Source organism: Citrus sinensis, chromosome 5, assembly GCF_022201045.2.
Source record: "Citrus sinensis cultivar Valencia sweet orange chromosome 5, DVS_A1.0, whole genome shotgun sequence".
Classification (NCBI taxonomy): domain Eukaryota; kingdom Viridiplantae; phylum Streptophyta; class Magnoliopsida; order Sapindales; family Rutaceae; genus Citrus; species Citrus sinensis.
The window spans coordinates 24,752,808-24,767,208 of NC_068560.1; the positions used below are offsets into that span (position 1 = coordinate 24,752,808).

General features: G+C 37.4%; 3 protein-coding genes and 1 non-coding gene across 7 annotated transcripts in view; 1 reads left to right on the forward strand and 3 right to left on the reverse strand.

Moving 5' to 3' along the window:
• The window catches only part of LOC102619574 (probable RNA helicase SDE3), a 90,884-nt gene that overhangs the window by 76,185 nt on the left and 298 nt on the right, over positions 1-14,401 (reverse strand). Inside the window, exons 2-5 of one of the 3 annotated variants that reach the window (XR_008054921.1) lie at positions 13,224-14,054; positions 12,961-13,131; positions 11,075-12,529; positions 10,032-10,672 (exon numbers count right to left, since the gene is read on the reverse strand). Coding sequence is in view for 2 of the 3 variants with exons in the window: in XM_006471712.4 (XP_006471775.2) it covers positions 10,469-10,672; positions 11,075-12,529; positions 12,961-13,131; positions 13,224-14,024 (2,631 nt within the window). In the remaining variant the exon portion in view is untranslated. Of the gene's footprint in view, positions 1-8,787; positions 10,673-11,074; positions 12,530-12,960; positions 13,132-13,223; positions 14,063-14,401 lie in introns of those variants that run through there. The other 2 variants (XM_006471712.4, XM_015528415.3) reach the window with 2 other exon arrangements.
• LOC102618775 (serine/threonine-protein kinase EDR1) lies at positions 1,546-8,651 on the forward strand. Of its 2 annotated transcripts, none has more exons than XM_006471710.4 (13): positions 1,546-2,115; positions 2,766-3,188; positions 3,930-4,033; positions 4,304-5,433; positions 5,692-5,732; positions 5,944-6,012; positions 6,182-6,282; positions 6,476-6,554; positions 6,637-6,735; positions 7,566-7,634; positions 7,768-7,817; positions 7,960-8,136; positions 8,222-8,651. In XM_006471710.4, the coding sequence occupies exons 1-13, from the start codon at positions 1,714-1,716 to the stop codon at positions 8,355-8,357; spliced, it is 2,880 nt and encodes a 959-aa protein (XP_006471773.2). In that variant the 5' UTR covers positions 1,546-1,713; the 3' UTR covers positions 8,358-8,651. The 2 variants fall into 2 exon arrangements, with proteins under 2 accessions (XP_006471773.2, XP_006471774.2); XM_006471711.4 differs by having other exon boundaries at positions 6,476-6,551.
• Positions 8,872-9,381, reverse strand: LOC107176227 (hypothetical protein). The gene has a single exon (XM_015528357.3). The coding sequence runs from the start codon at positions 9,379-9,381 to the stop codon at positions 8,872-8,874; it is 510 nt and encodes a 169-aa protein (XP_015383843.3).
• Positions 9,962-10,123, reverse strand: LOC112497794 (U1 spliceosomal RNA). The gene has a single exon (XR_003064776.2). It is a non-coding gene; the product is annotated as a U1 spliceosomal RNA (small nuclear RNA).

Consider the following 14,401-nt stretch of genomic DNA (forward strand, 5'->3'; position numbering starts at 1 on the left):
ATCTACTATTCTTTATCTTTTTCAAGTTTTTCTTTTTGCCCATGTTTCCGCCTTATCCATAACCATAATTTTGGTTTAAGGTGTTTGTAATATATGTTTTAGGGAGAAAAATAAAATTTTCTCTTCACAAAAGTAAAAAGCTTCGGTTATTAAATAAGAATTATTTTTTGCTTAATTTTTTTTAATGAAAAGATAATAGTTACCGGGCTAAATTTGATTAGGGTGGTGATATTCCTCACCTTCATTTTTTTTAATTAATTGCACTACATAATAAATACACTGCATTAAATTTTAAAATAATAATAATGAAATCCCTTGTAATAAATAACAAAAGAATTAATACTTTGAAATATTTTAAATGATTTTTTTTTTATGTCTTCAATCTATTTAGACTTATTTTCAATTTTCTACTGGTTTAAGTCGTCATGGAATTGAATGCAAATATGGAAATTCATTGCTTATTTTGTAAAAGCCTACAGAGTTTAAATTCGGAAAATTCTAGTTACAATTACTTACGATCTAGTTAGTTGACAATTATTGTTGTGTAACCTAAGCTTTTTCCTCTTGTGAAGAGAAAATTTTTGTAATTGAAAACTCTATTGTTATTGTAATTTTTCAATAATAGCTCATTATTGTTGTGTTAGTAATAAGTTTAATGTTTAAACAATAATGTCATATTGTCATGGCAACAACAATAGTAAATTAGTAACCGTAAGTAAATATGTAGCGGTGACAGTAAATATTAAGAGTTTTACATTTATATGATCATTAGAGAGTGACGTTGCAGCAACAAGGATTCTCTTCGTTCATTGATACGATCATTGCATTTGACAATCTTCAACCTTTTCTTCCTATTAGGTGGAGAATTAAACAAATCCTAGTTGTTAATTAAAATTCTAAAATGTTTGGATATGGTGGGGCTATCTCAACTCTTATCTAATTTATGGATGCACTTCAATATTTAGAGAACACCTTAATTTAAATTCTAAACAATGAAATTAAAATCGATTTAGTTATGAAATGATGTGTTTTTTTTTACAATCCATGTGTTACATATTTAAATTTTCATTTCTTTATCGTACAACGCGATACTTGATAAATTGAACGCATCAAATTTAGATAAAAACAACTTCTAATTTTTTAAGATCATAATTATGCATTTCCGTGATGTCAGACGACGATCAATACGTACAAATTCTTGTGTCATAAATATAAATCCCGATTAAACTCTCAAAGCACACGCGTCTAAGAATTTAATTACACGTTTCAAACATGCAAGAGTCGAACTTAATTTTACGTTTTACTTTAAAGGGGTCTGCACAAACACGCCCTTAACAATCCTACGTGTCACTTTCAATAGGACCCTCCCATCGCCACGTATCCGACATGCTTCCACCTCAGCAGCCACATTGGGTCTTTTCATTGGTGGGTTTATACGTCCACCATCAAACCAAGCGCATGTCAGCATCGATGGTAGTTTCATAATTAAAAGAAGTTTAAGGGGTATTAAGTTAGAAGTCAATCCTATATAGTTTCATACCGGCCGCGTTAAGTTTTTTCCCTCCCTTAGTGCTTCCTCTCCCTTGACCTCTCAGAAACCAAACGAAAGAGAGCGAGAGAAAGTGAGAGAAAATCAGCGAGACAGTGAGAAAGTAGAGAGAAGAAGTGACAGTGAGTGAGGAACTGTATAGAGAGAGAAAGAGAGATTGAGAAATGAGAAACATTTTCAAGAAGCTACACATAGGAAGCAACCATGAGTCGAATCGGACGAACGAAACCCTAGCCTCGACGACTTCGTGCGCCACTGATCACAACCGTACCTCATCGTCGTCATCAAACGCCGCTCCGCCGAGTCCGTCGGCGTCTGCGGCAACGGCAGCATCATCGCCAGCTCCCGTGGTGTCATCGGGCAGTCGGACAGACTACATGACGTCGGAGGAGGAGTTTCAAGTGCAGCTAGCGATGGCGATCAGTGCGTCGTCGTCGAATCCTGAGGATTTTTCAGAGAAGGACCAGATCCGAGCTGCGACGCTGTTGAGTTTGAATAATCGGAGGAGTGATTTGGGGAGGGATAAGGCTGACGTGGCAGCTGAGGTTTTGTCAAGACAGTATTGGGTAATAGTTTTGGAGCTCAATTTGAGTGAATTCAGCTGTTTACCTTTTTCAATTTTATTGAGTGTGATTCATTTTATCTTATTAACTTGAATTCAGGTTTTTTTTTTTCTTTTTAACTTGGGTTTTGCTCATTTTAATTAATTGTTGAATAAGGTAAATTTGTTAATTGTTTGGAATAAATTTGAATTTGCGGTATTTGCTGATGTATTGGCTAGTGATATTAATTAGGTTGCCTTTTTCATTTTGAAGCAATATGGTCAATTGAAATTTCTTGAGCCCTCCATGCAGTGAAAGGTAGTGAATGATGTTGAATTGTGGGATATGTGGGTTTTGTGCCTCTAGTTTTTTGATTTTACGTTGATGATGATTATTGAAACTAAGAGTTTAATTGACAGTTAACTAGGGGAAAAATGATAAATTGACATGGTTTTAGTTTTTGGAAGTGTTTGTTAATTTAGTTTTTGCCGCACCTATGTCATGAAACTCTTTAAATGTTTCCTGATATTAGTGCCTGATGTCATGAAAATCTTTAAATGTTTCTTGGTGTTAGTGCTTGGTTGTGTTCTGCCAGTGTATGCTGATATGGAATAAGATTAATGCTCTTGTAGTTCTGTATTGCTTGACTTGCCGTTGGTTTTTTGTTTCACTAGGAATACAACGTTCTTGACTATGAGGAGAGGGTTGTGGATGGTTTTTATGATATATATGGACTCTCTACAGATCCATCAACCCAGGGGAAATTGCCATCTCTTGCACATCTTGAGTCAAATCTAGGGAATTCTGGTTTTGAAGTTGTGATTGTTAATCGAACAATTGATCATGCCTTGGAAGAGTTAGTTCAAGTTGCTCAGTGTATTGCATTGGATTTGCCTGCTACCGATGTAGGTATCTTGGTACAACAACTTGCTGACCTTGTCAACGGGCATATGGGTGGGCCAGTAAAGGATGCTAATATAATGTTGGCCAGGTGGATGGAAAGAAGCACGGAGCTGAGGAGATCTCTTCAGACAAGTGTGCTGCCAATTGGGTCCATAAATATTGGCCTTTCCCGACATCGTGCTTTGCTTTTCAAGGTCGGCTGTTTACTGACTTGTTATATTTAATTTAATCAAGCTTCTTGAGCCATCCTCATTGAGCCAAGATTGTTATGATCTACATAAAATAGTATGTGTATTCTTTTAAATCATTTCATTTTCCAATGCATATAACACTCAGAGCTATTGAACCATTTTTACTTAAGTAATGCATGTCTTGGTTGCTTGTGGCAAGGCGTTTCAGTTGCTTGGTGTGAGCATTTAAATTGTGTTATTTATTTATTTTATTATTATTGTTTGAAGGGGTGGGGGGTTTATGACGAGCCTCTAAGGAGCTCGAAATTTTAAACTTTGAGTGTTGAACTAGCCATTGTCCCTCGTCTTGATTTGGGGATTTCTTGCATGGTGTGGCACTCTCAAATGTCCCTTCACTATCTGAAAACACGATGTTGTGTATGTTTAGGGATAATTTACAAGTTTTAAGGTTGAAAATATTTGGAAGATCTTAAAATATTGGTTTGATATATTATGTGGCTCTGATATCTTATGTAAATATCCGTTTCATTCCTCTAGTATTTGTCATTCTATGTATGGAACTGTTTAGAATGAAGATATTAAAACTATCCACTGAAAGCATATATTTTGTCTAAGTTCTGTTTTATGAACTTCTGGAGTGGTAGTTTTGCTTAGGTTATTTGGTAATCTTATTATTTTATGAGACTATATTTATGTGTGTACCGTATCTTTGGATATTTAACTTATTTGTTTACTTGGATGTAGGTATTGGCTGACAGTATAAGGTTACCTTGCAGACTTGTAAAAGGTAGCCATTACACTGGTGTGGAGGATGATGCTGTCAACATAATAAAGCTGGAGGAGGAAAGGTTTTGCTTGCTTACACTTGACATACAACAACTAGTATTCATATGTTTTAATTTCTTTAATTTCTGTAAGCCTTTTTATCCTTTTTGGTATGTGCTTAGTATTTTGAAAGTAAAATAATGTTATCAACATAATTTTATTGTTCTTTGCTACCAGATAAGAAATGTAACCCCTCTCTAAATTTAGTTATGCAGATGAATATGTGCTATTTGGCTTTATGTTTCCATGTTATTCTTCTGTGCATTTCTAATATATACTTTCTCTGCTTTCAGGGAATTTTTGGTTGATCTCATGGCTGCTCCTGGGACACTTATTCCTGCAGATATTTTAAGTGCAAAGGATACTGCCTTCAAGCCCTATAACCCATTAATAAGCAAAATCCCAATTCTCCGGACCTCTAATGACTCTGGAGCTGTATACTCCAAACCAAAGCCTTTACATGCTGAAGGCAGTAGCCAAAACTCTACAGTAGATGGTAGCTTGCCTCTGAATGGAGGATCTACTTCGGAAAAGGCAGAATCCTTACCTTCATTCCCTAGTCCCAGTTATGAACCTGGTGCTGCTTCGTCTGGAATATCTAGTAGAGTGACTCCTAATCAATCAGATTATCTTTCCTCATCGACCATTGGGACTTCTCTGTATAAAGGGGGTCGTGGGCCCAATGCAGTTGGTGATGGTGCAAGGATGAATGTCAATGTAGTCCCATATGGTCAAACCGGTCAGGAGGACTCTAAAAGCCTTTTTGCAGATCTTAATCCATTTCAGATAAAAGGAGCTGGCAAAACTTCCTTGCATAAGAACCCTACAGAGAGTAAAGTTGAAGAGTTTCAAAGTCACAGAATCAACCCTGTCTCTGGTCGACCCCCCATACCAATGATGCGGAAGAACCAACATCCTTACAATGAAGTCCCTAGAAAAAAGGAGTACAGTTACATGGAGGGCATCTTACCTAAAATTAACCGTGAACCTAACAATAATCTATCGACTTCAGCTTCCACCAGCTCTACGTCTGAAAATTTTAATCCTCATAGTTTCAAGCCATCTAATGATGCAAATATTTCGAGCAAAGATAGTGAATCCAGGAGTGCTTTGAGTGGTAGTGGCCCATCATTGGCTTCTAGCACAAGTCAGTTAAATGGGCCACCTTTGGTTGAAGATTTGAGCTCCAATTCAAAGGACGAAAATCCTAAGAATGTGGAGGATCATGAAATTGGTTACCATGACCGCAGAAAGTGCACGCATGATAGATTTATGGGAACTAATCTGAAACTGAGAGATCTTGAAAGTCCAAGCTCGTCTGTCGATTCCAGCACAAGCAAGGTTGATCAAATCTTTGATGATGATGTGTGTGAATGTGAAATTCCATGGGAAGACCTGGTTCTTGGTGAAAGGATTGGACTAGGTAGTGCATATGGTCTTTTATGGTTCTTTACATCATTTGGAAATCTTGGTTTAGCTGTCACTAAGAATAATTTTATCAATTTCTTCTGCTTGAAATGAAAGGTGTACATCAGTATAGGCTATACTATTTGTTCTATACTTGCAATAGTTTTTAGGAGCTCTCATGATGTTTTAATTGCAGTTGCATTGCTGTATGCTTAATTACACCAGGAGTACTATTTCTTTTTCATACTTTTTTTGTTCCCCATTTTCTGTATAGGTTCATATGGAGAGGTCTATCATGCTGATTGGAATGGCACGGTTAGTTTTGTTTGCTTTTTCCTTTTTCCAGTTGTGAACTGTTCCTTTTCTAATTCATCCTTATCTATTTGACTAGACAACTAATGCCCTGGTATCGTTAATGTTTGGTATTATTATTTATTTTAATAAATTCTTCTGCAGAGACACTATGTTGGGTTATCATTGCTTGTTTATGCTAATAACAAGCTGTTGAATTGTTGTTGAACAACAGGAGGTTGCGGTGAAGAAGTTCTTAGATCAGGATTTCTCAGGTGCTGCTTTGCTTGAGTTCAAAAGAGAGGTAAGCATTGATTTAGCTTTTTATATATTGATCTGTAATAATTTTTCTCTTTTCTCTATAAGTGTATAAAACAACATAAATAGTAGTTTATGTCCCCAGGATCATGGCTTTAAACTTCTCATAAGTGTAGAATTATCATCCCTGGATATGATTTTGTTATGTAATGTAGGTAAAGATAATGCGGAGACTGCGGCATCCAAATGTTGTCCTTTTTATGGGTGCTGTTACCCGTCCTCCAAATCTCTCTATCATTACTGAGTTTCTTCCAAGGTATGATTATGTGCCTTCGCTTTGTCATATCTTCTCACTGAGATAACTTTTTCTGGCCTGCAAAGTCGAATATGTGATGCTGACGGTTCTTTGTGATTTCCCCAGCTTGTTTATGGTTTTGGTATCACAATACTTAGCTGTACATGTTCTATGTTAATATTTTAAGTTGTTTCAATGATGTTTACGTTTCCAGAGGAAGCTTATTTCGGATTCTTCATCGTCCTCATTGTCAAGTTGATGAAAAGCGTAGAATAAAGATGGCTCTTGATGTGGTATTTGACTGTCTAACTCATCATTCCTGCTGGTTATTATTAATTGTTTGTAGCAAGCCTCAAATCTTTTGTTTTTGTGCAGGCAAGGGGTATGAACTGCTTACATACCAGCACCCCAACAATTGTCCACCGAGATTTAAAGTCACCTAATCTTTTGGTTGATAAAAACTGGAATGTCAAGGTACATGCCCCGATTATCTGAACCTCTTCTTCTTTCTTTTAATTACATTACTGTTTGTTGCCTTTTTATTCTTATTCTTTTTTCTATTTTTATTTTGCTGCTGTAAGTAAAGTTGCAAAAACCTGTGAGATATTTCCGTCATGTTAATTTGGTGGGAGTCGGCCTGCTTGTTGACTTGCAAAATTTTGAATTATGTAGGCTTATTTAGTATTTACTGGCGGTTTGTAGAGTTAAATATTCCAGTGTAGATTTTAGTTCCATTGCATGATTTGCTATTTGCCTATTTATTTGTATTGTGAAGTCATTAATAAAGGCCCTATGTCTACTGTGAAGTCACTTGTACAATGCAAATGTATGATTTGAAAGCTGTATGCTTCAGAAAAACTTTCTCAGCATCTTTTTCTATTTCTCGTGCCTTCAGATCTCGCTCCTTAAAATTCTTTTCAGCTAGTTTGTGACAGGATGCTCATACTCCTTAAATCTGCGAGCCTAACTAAGTTGAGTCAATTTTTTCTTTCCTTGTAGCAAAGTTAAGCTGGATTTTGGTTTGTGGGTGGGTAAATAATCTCTAAAAATCTGATCGACAAGTTGAGCTTAGGATTTTTAACTGGGAGCCTTTTGTTCTAATGGATACTGTATGACAGAAAATTTATGAGTTGAGCTTGGGACGATTATTAGCTGCACTTTTTCCCCCTAGTGGATGGCCATAGAGTCGATTTCTTGATAGTTGAAAGCAAAAACAATTTAAAAGAAACTAATGTCTTAATATGCTTTTGGAATTAGTTTTTTGTGGTATGCTTTTTGACAGAATGTAGTATCTAACTATGCAGGTTTCTGATTTTGGGTTGTCACGCTTGAAACACAATACCTTTCTGTCTTCCAAATCAACTGCAGGAACGGTGAGAACCAAAGACTATCATTAAGTGTATTCTTTTACATATATAACAAATATATATATATATAATAAAGCTATTATGCAGTATTTATCTTCATCCTTCCATTTATCTGATTGAGTCATCTTGAATGTGTCAGCCTGAATGGATGGCACCTGAAGTTCTTCGGAATGAGCCCTCTAATGAAAAGTGAGTTACTAGATTTCTATTTGGCTTTCTGAGCATCACTTACTTAAACATCTGGAGTTATGAATATTTTCATCGTCTAGAAGTGACAGACAATGAGTTTTATTGTACCACCTAAATATAATGTCTCGTGTTCTGTATTTAGGTGTGATGTTTATAGCTTTGGGGTCATTTTGTGGGAGCTTGCAACTCTGAAATTACCTTGGATTGGAATGAACCCAATGCAAGTAGTGGGTGCAGTTGGATTCCAGAACCGTCGTCTGGAGATTCCCAAGGAACTTGATCCCTTGGTTGCAAGGATAATTTGGGAATGCTGGCAGACGTAAGTTAATGAAGTTCAAATGGTAAAAATGCTGTATATTGAGTAATAGATTAATTTACTCTTCCTTCTGTATTTTTTCTCCCAGTGATCCAAGCTTGCGTCCATCATTTGCACAGCTCACGGTAGCTCTGAAACCCTTGCAGCGGCTGGTCATCCCTTCACATCCGGACCAGCCAAGCTCAGCTCTCCCACAAGAAATTTCGGTAAATTCTACTCCTTGAGATGTCTCAGTTTGTCAATTGTGAATAAAGAGACATTGTTTTTCTTGCTCTCGAGTGATTTAAAATAGGAATGTCAATATTAGGATAAAAAAGAAGTATACAGAAAAAGAACTTGCAGGCAAAATGTTTGTGTTAAGTAATTTGGGCATTGCTGCTGCCGCCCAAAGATGGCAACAGGGTTTCTTTTTGTACAGAGCAGTTTCAGTAGTGTTCCCGTGGGGTCTAAAACATTGTTAATATGTGTATATGTTTCTACTGTTTAAAAGACAGAAATGAAGGTGTAATTACGTGTTATTTGGTGTGGTATAATTATGAATTTTTTTAAAAAAATTATCATTACATAGCTGATGAATGATGATCTTTTAAGTCTCCGTTTTGCGCCATAGCAAGAAGTGTTACAAGACTTGTGCCTTAGTGAAAACTAAAGCGATTGAACACAGATAAACACAGAGGATTTTATATAGAGACAAAAAGCATTTCAAAGATTGTTTAATTAGGGTTGCAATAATAAAGCTTAGTCAGTCTCCACTGTGCTGAAAACAACAATGTCTACACTTTTCCCCTTAACAAAGAAGTACTTCCTAAGAAGACCTTCTCTAATAAACCCAGCTTTTTCCAGCACTTTTTGTGAAGCTTTGTTTTCAGAAAAGACCAAACCTTCAATTCTATCCAAGTACTTCAACTCCTTAAATGCACAAGCCACGGCGATCTTAACTGCTTCAGTTGCTACGCCTTTTCCCCAGTATTTAGCACTTATAGCATACCCGATCTCTCCCCTTCGTTCATCTTTCCCGATCCCCGGCATCACATAAATCGACCCAATTGGACGGTCTTTGACACAAATAGCTCTATACCAAGGATGAGACTTGATTACTTCCTTGAGGAAGGCCACGGCATCATACCTGAAGGTAAATGTGTTCCATCTGCAATACTTTGTAACATTCTCATCTCCTGCCCATCCCATGAAGTCATCGACATCGGAAATTTTGAACGGCCGGAGAGTTATTTCTATAGGTTTCAACATGCTCTCAGATTATTAAGAGTGCACAACTATGAGAGCTCAAATTTATAGCCATAAAACAGTGGGTCGTTACTTGTCTTAAACTCAATCTATTGACGCAGTACGTGGAGTTTTGGATGGAAAGCTAAAATTTAAACACTCTTTATGTGTCACAAGACCAAATTGCTCAACTCAAGTTTGGCGGCTTTGGAATTTAAGCTGAAAAGTCAGATACGGATGTCAAAGATAAGCTACCAGCTGTCACTTGTGTGTCCACCAAAGTTGATTAATATGGAAGAATACGAGTTGAACTGGCAACTAGGGTCGAGCTGAATCTATTGTAACAAGAAAGTGGTACATTACATTTCAATGAGTTCGATACGTAACGGTTTTTAACGATAGGTAAGCAAATATAATTATAAATAATAAAATAAACCTAAAATAGGATTTTAGCAGATGTCTGATTGTATTCCGAATAAGAAACTCACTTTCACTTTAATTTTTAAAAAGTCAAGAGGCAGCCTAAAGTTTAAACAAATTAAATAGTTTGGCTAAATCCAAAAAATAGGGAGCCCACACATAGTAGAAATTTAGTGAGAGTTGGGAGGGGGCCGCGCGAACGCAGGCCCCCACTGCCACAAATTATGACGTAGGCTCAACCACTTTGGGTTGACCTTAGGCGGGTGCACCTCCCAAGTGCAATGGAGGCCACCAACCTAGGCCATGGGCCTTCATGCTCGCCCATTGACCCCGTCCAGGTAAGTATGTTCTTCAGTTGCTTAGCGCTCATTATTTATATCTTTTGTCATAGCTGCCTTTTTGTATCGATTCGATGTGGGATACATTAGTTTTTTCAATAGCCAAATTACCAAAGCATAGCCATAAATAGATCTCTTTGACAAACACTATCATATTGAGGATCAACTCATACAAGATGGCAACAATTGTTCATCAGCCATCACGATGAGCTTGATCCTGAAAAATATTCTATACTATTATTCCGTTAAAGCAAAATTAAAACCTGAGAAATTCAACCAAAAAAAAAAAAACCATGTAAATCGACTGACGAAAACCTTGAGTAGTTCCTTTAATCATAATGAAAGAGTGGCAGTTACTTCCAACCATCTGACCATTCAGCTTCATCAGCAAGAGGTTTTGGAGTTTCCGTAACCTCTTCAGCTTGAAATGGTTGTCCGCACGAACCTGAGTTCGAGGAATACGGATCATCTGCACACTCTTGTCTTTCAGGAGCAGGGCAGCCTTGGTAAGAGTTATTGTCACAACAATGCCACAAAAGCTTGTTCCAGTAAGGGTCCTGCGTTCAGAAGAACCATAAATCATTAATTTGCTCAACTGCCTAATATATCATACAATTATGCATACCTAGGCAAGATTAATATTTCAGAAAATCTGAAAGACATCTCTTCAGGTAGTTGTGTAATGGTGATCGATAAAATATTGTTTAATGAGTGGACAATGTAAATGGCCTCACTAGACACTGTTAATGACGGCAAAAAATGGACTATGCTTCAAAGAATAGGCTGATAAAAGAATGTACAGCATTTAATACTGCAGATATCTGCTTCTTTCATATATTCCTCTGAGATTATTCCAAACCATTTTATAATCTAAATGAACTTGCAATTGTAATGGTTCGATAAGCAAGCATATTAAATTATAGCATTGGCAATGTACTTAGCAGAGGATATGAGAGTACCTGACAGACTATGTGAGGATTCCCAACAATAATAAGCAGTGATCTGGCACGAGTGATTGCCACATTAAATCTCCTTGGATTGCTAAGAAATCCGAGACAGTAAGTTCTGTCAAATTCATTGTGTTTGACTGTTGATCTGACAGTCGATACGATGATGACCTCTCTCTCTTGTCCTTGAAATTGTTCAACAGTCCCGACCTTAACATCCGGCATATCCCATGTTTCAAGTACTTTCTTGATTTTGAGGACCTGCTGGCGGTAAGGTGTTATAACCCCAATATCTGTCTCATTAAGCTCTGTATTTTCTCTCAGCTTGTTGATAATATCGACAACCTTGCTTACCTCGAATCTGTTAAACCATGATGGATTGTTACCTTCTCTTTCATCACAGCCTTGAATACCAAAGAACAGAACAGGAAAGTCTTTGTTCGGAAAGATGTCCACCTTAGCACTTGACAAGGAAGTGGCATCATCTTTGCACGCCAGTAACACCCCTCCATAGAAGAGCTTCGAAGGGAGATCTAGAATTGCAGGATGACAACGATAATTTCTCACCAGCTTTGTAACATAACCTTCATCTTCATTGCGGTAAAATTCACATTCGCAAAGCCTTTCAAGATATGATTTTCCTAATCCAAAAGTCTCCGCATCTTTTGAACATATAACCGGACCTAGTTGCTTCGGATCTCCAGCAAGAACAACAACCGTTTGTTTTGTACAAAGGTTTGCTATGGGAATCATGCTTTCTGGCTCTGAAGCTTGTCCGGCCTCATCTAAGAAAATGTGAGAAAAATTACCACGTTTGATACCATTTGCATTAAGTAGAGATGAACTCATATATGTAGAAATGATGATCCTGTAACGCCCCAAGGCCTCGCGTGGAGGGCATTTGAAAATGGACTCCTCAAAAAAGCAGAAGCGAATAAAATCAGTTGGAACATCCTCATAAGGACGGCTTGTAGCATTCAGCCTAAGTATTTCATTCTCTTTAATCCCAGCAACTTCATTGGAGATGAGTCTCTCTAACATGTGATCTGCTGCACTGTTTGAAGCAGCGCATACGAGAATCCGACTATGCTCTCTAGTCGAATATACTTGTAAGATTGCTTCCACCAGAGTCATCGTTTTACCTGTGCCAGGAGGCCCATAAATCACATAGGGAGGCGCACCTTTGCATCCAAGGATGATCTCAACAGAACGCGTCTGTTCCTCATTTAGACTATTAAAAGGCACAAATGGGGCTGCCTTAATCGATCTCCGTTTGGTTGATTGTGATGGAAAGAGAAGATTGGGTTCTAAATTCTCTGCTGCTTGAACTGCTTGATACATCCTCCTCATGTTTATCCTATTATAAGTGAAGCTGACATCGTACAAGCTGCCATTTCTGTGTTGAGTGTGAAATTCTTTGTCGAATTTCAGGATCACTTCATCAGCCTCGACGCGGTAGATGGAACCCTGTAGACATCCCTTAAATAAGTATAAAGATTTTGAAAAAGAAAGATCAAACTATTCAAAATTCAATAATATAAGTTCATATGTATATGTATATATATATATACACAACTAAGCCATTGAAAGTAGTTAAGACATCCATGCTCAAGAACAAGCTGATCAAGGCTCTCCTCAAGCTATGTTTTCAAAATAAATGACCAAAAGAGATATGTATTGTGGAACCATATGCAGTAAAATAAAATCATGAATAGGCAGCATCATGACTTCAAAAGAGAGAGATGAGATGTAACTTCATTGTCCCATTAGTTTAGAAGCAAGACATGGTTGGGCAAGGAAAAGATTATAAATTTCAAATTGATTGGTGTTTTAACATTGAAGCATGCTACGGCACTCTTCTGGGAGAAGAAACAATTATTCCAAGACGAGGAACAAACCCGATGCACTTTCTTGGCATCAGCATTTGCGGCAGCAAGCTTCACGAAAACGAAATCCCCATGCACAAGTGAAGGCCTCCTCTCAGCTAAACCCGGGACATCAAGAGCCAGTAAGTGAGTCCCTTTCCTCCTCATGGTGACGCATTCCATGCTATGGCACCGCATATCTTCCTGCACAAAACTAAACAATTTCAGATCCCACTAGAGAAAGAAGAGAGCAGTTAAACATTATTACCTCAACTGAGATGGCATTAATTAATTACCTCCAAACGTAGCTCTTCCATAACAAGCAATGTACTGAAAAAAGAAAAATAATTCTTCCTCACCAGGCCCTCTACCAGAAATTGAGGGAGTATCTTGTTTGCCAGCGACTCACGAACATCATTTGGTATTGGAAATTCGGGGAGCTTATAATAGGAACCTCGTTTTGTTGTTCTAGCTTCTGTTGTTGTTCTATCTCGACGCGAGGAAGCAACATATTCATCAACTGCAGACTGCATTTTTCTTGGCACTCTTGAGTATGGTCGATTAGAAGCCAGAGACCGAGAGACACTGTCTTCAGCAAGCAGTAACACCATTCGTTCAAATCTATCATCCCCGATATCAAATTGCACCACAGATTTATGCAAACCCATTTCCTTAGGCTTGCAAGATAACCAAATGGTTAAAGTCCTGAGAGGTTGGAGCACTCTGTCCTCAATAGAGAATCCCTCTAAAAAGCCTTGATCTTTCTGTGGGTCCGGTTTGCCTGAAGGCGGTTCCATTAGAGATAAAGTGAAAGAATTTGCGGGCTCTGAGCAGTAGATTCTGATTCCCCAAACTTCAACCGGTTCAGGAGTAGTGTTCTGAATTGTAATTGAACACTTGGAAGTTTCTCCTACAAGAATAGACTGAGGTTTCCCTTGAACAAAAGGAAATGGAACCGATATGATAACGGGACCCTCCCCACTTGGATCATAGCTCAAAACTGAGTGATCGTCTTGAAAATCAATAAATCCAATCTCTCTTTTTTCTCCTGTGACAGAGCATTCGTCGTCCCAACAATCCTTTTCAAGATTGCTCATCGTTCCAATGGTATGAATCAAACTAAGTTCCTGAAATGCTTAACATGTACCGATAAAGTAAATACTACTAACACATAGAACAAAGATACAGCGACAATTCATCACCAAAAATGATCAAAAGGATAACACTAAAGTCACCAGATTATAAAGAACAATAACACTCTTTAAAGAACAGAATGTTACAAAAGTCTAAAACCAAGAACATCATTCAACCTTTGAAGTCGAACAAATTTTAGTTGGAGTATAATTTTAATCAGTATTAACAACTAGAATTTCCAACTCTTCACTAAATTAATAGCATCCATTCTCTCGGCCATGATTTTCTCAAAATCAAAATTTAAAAAAAAAAAAAACACAAGCTCATTTGAAATACAAGA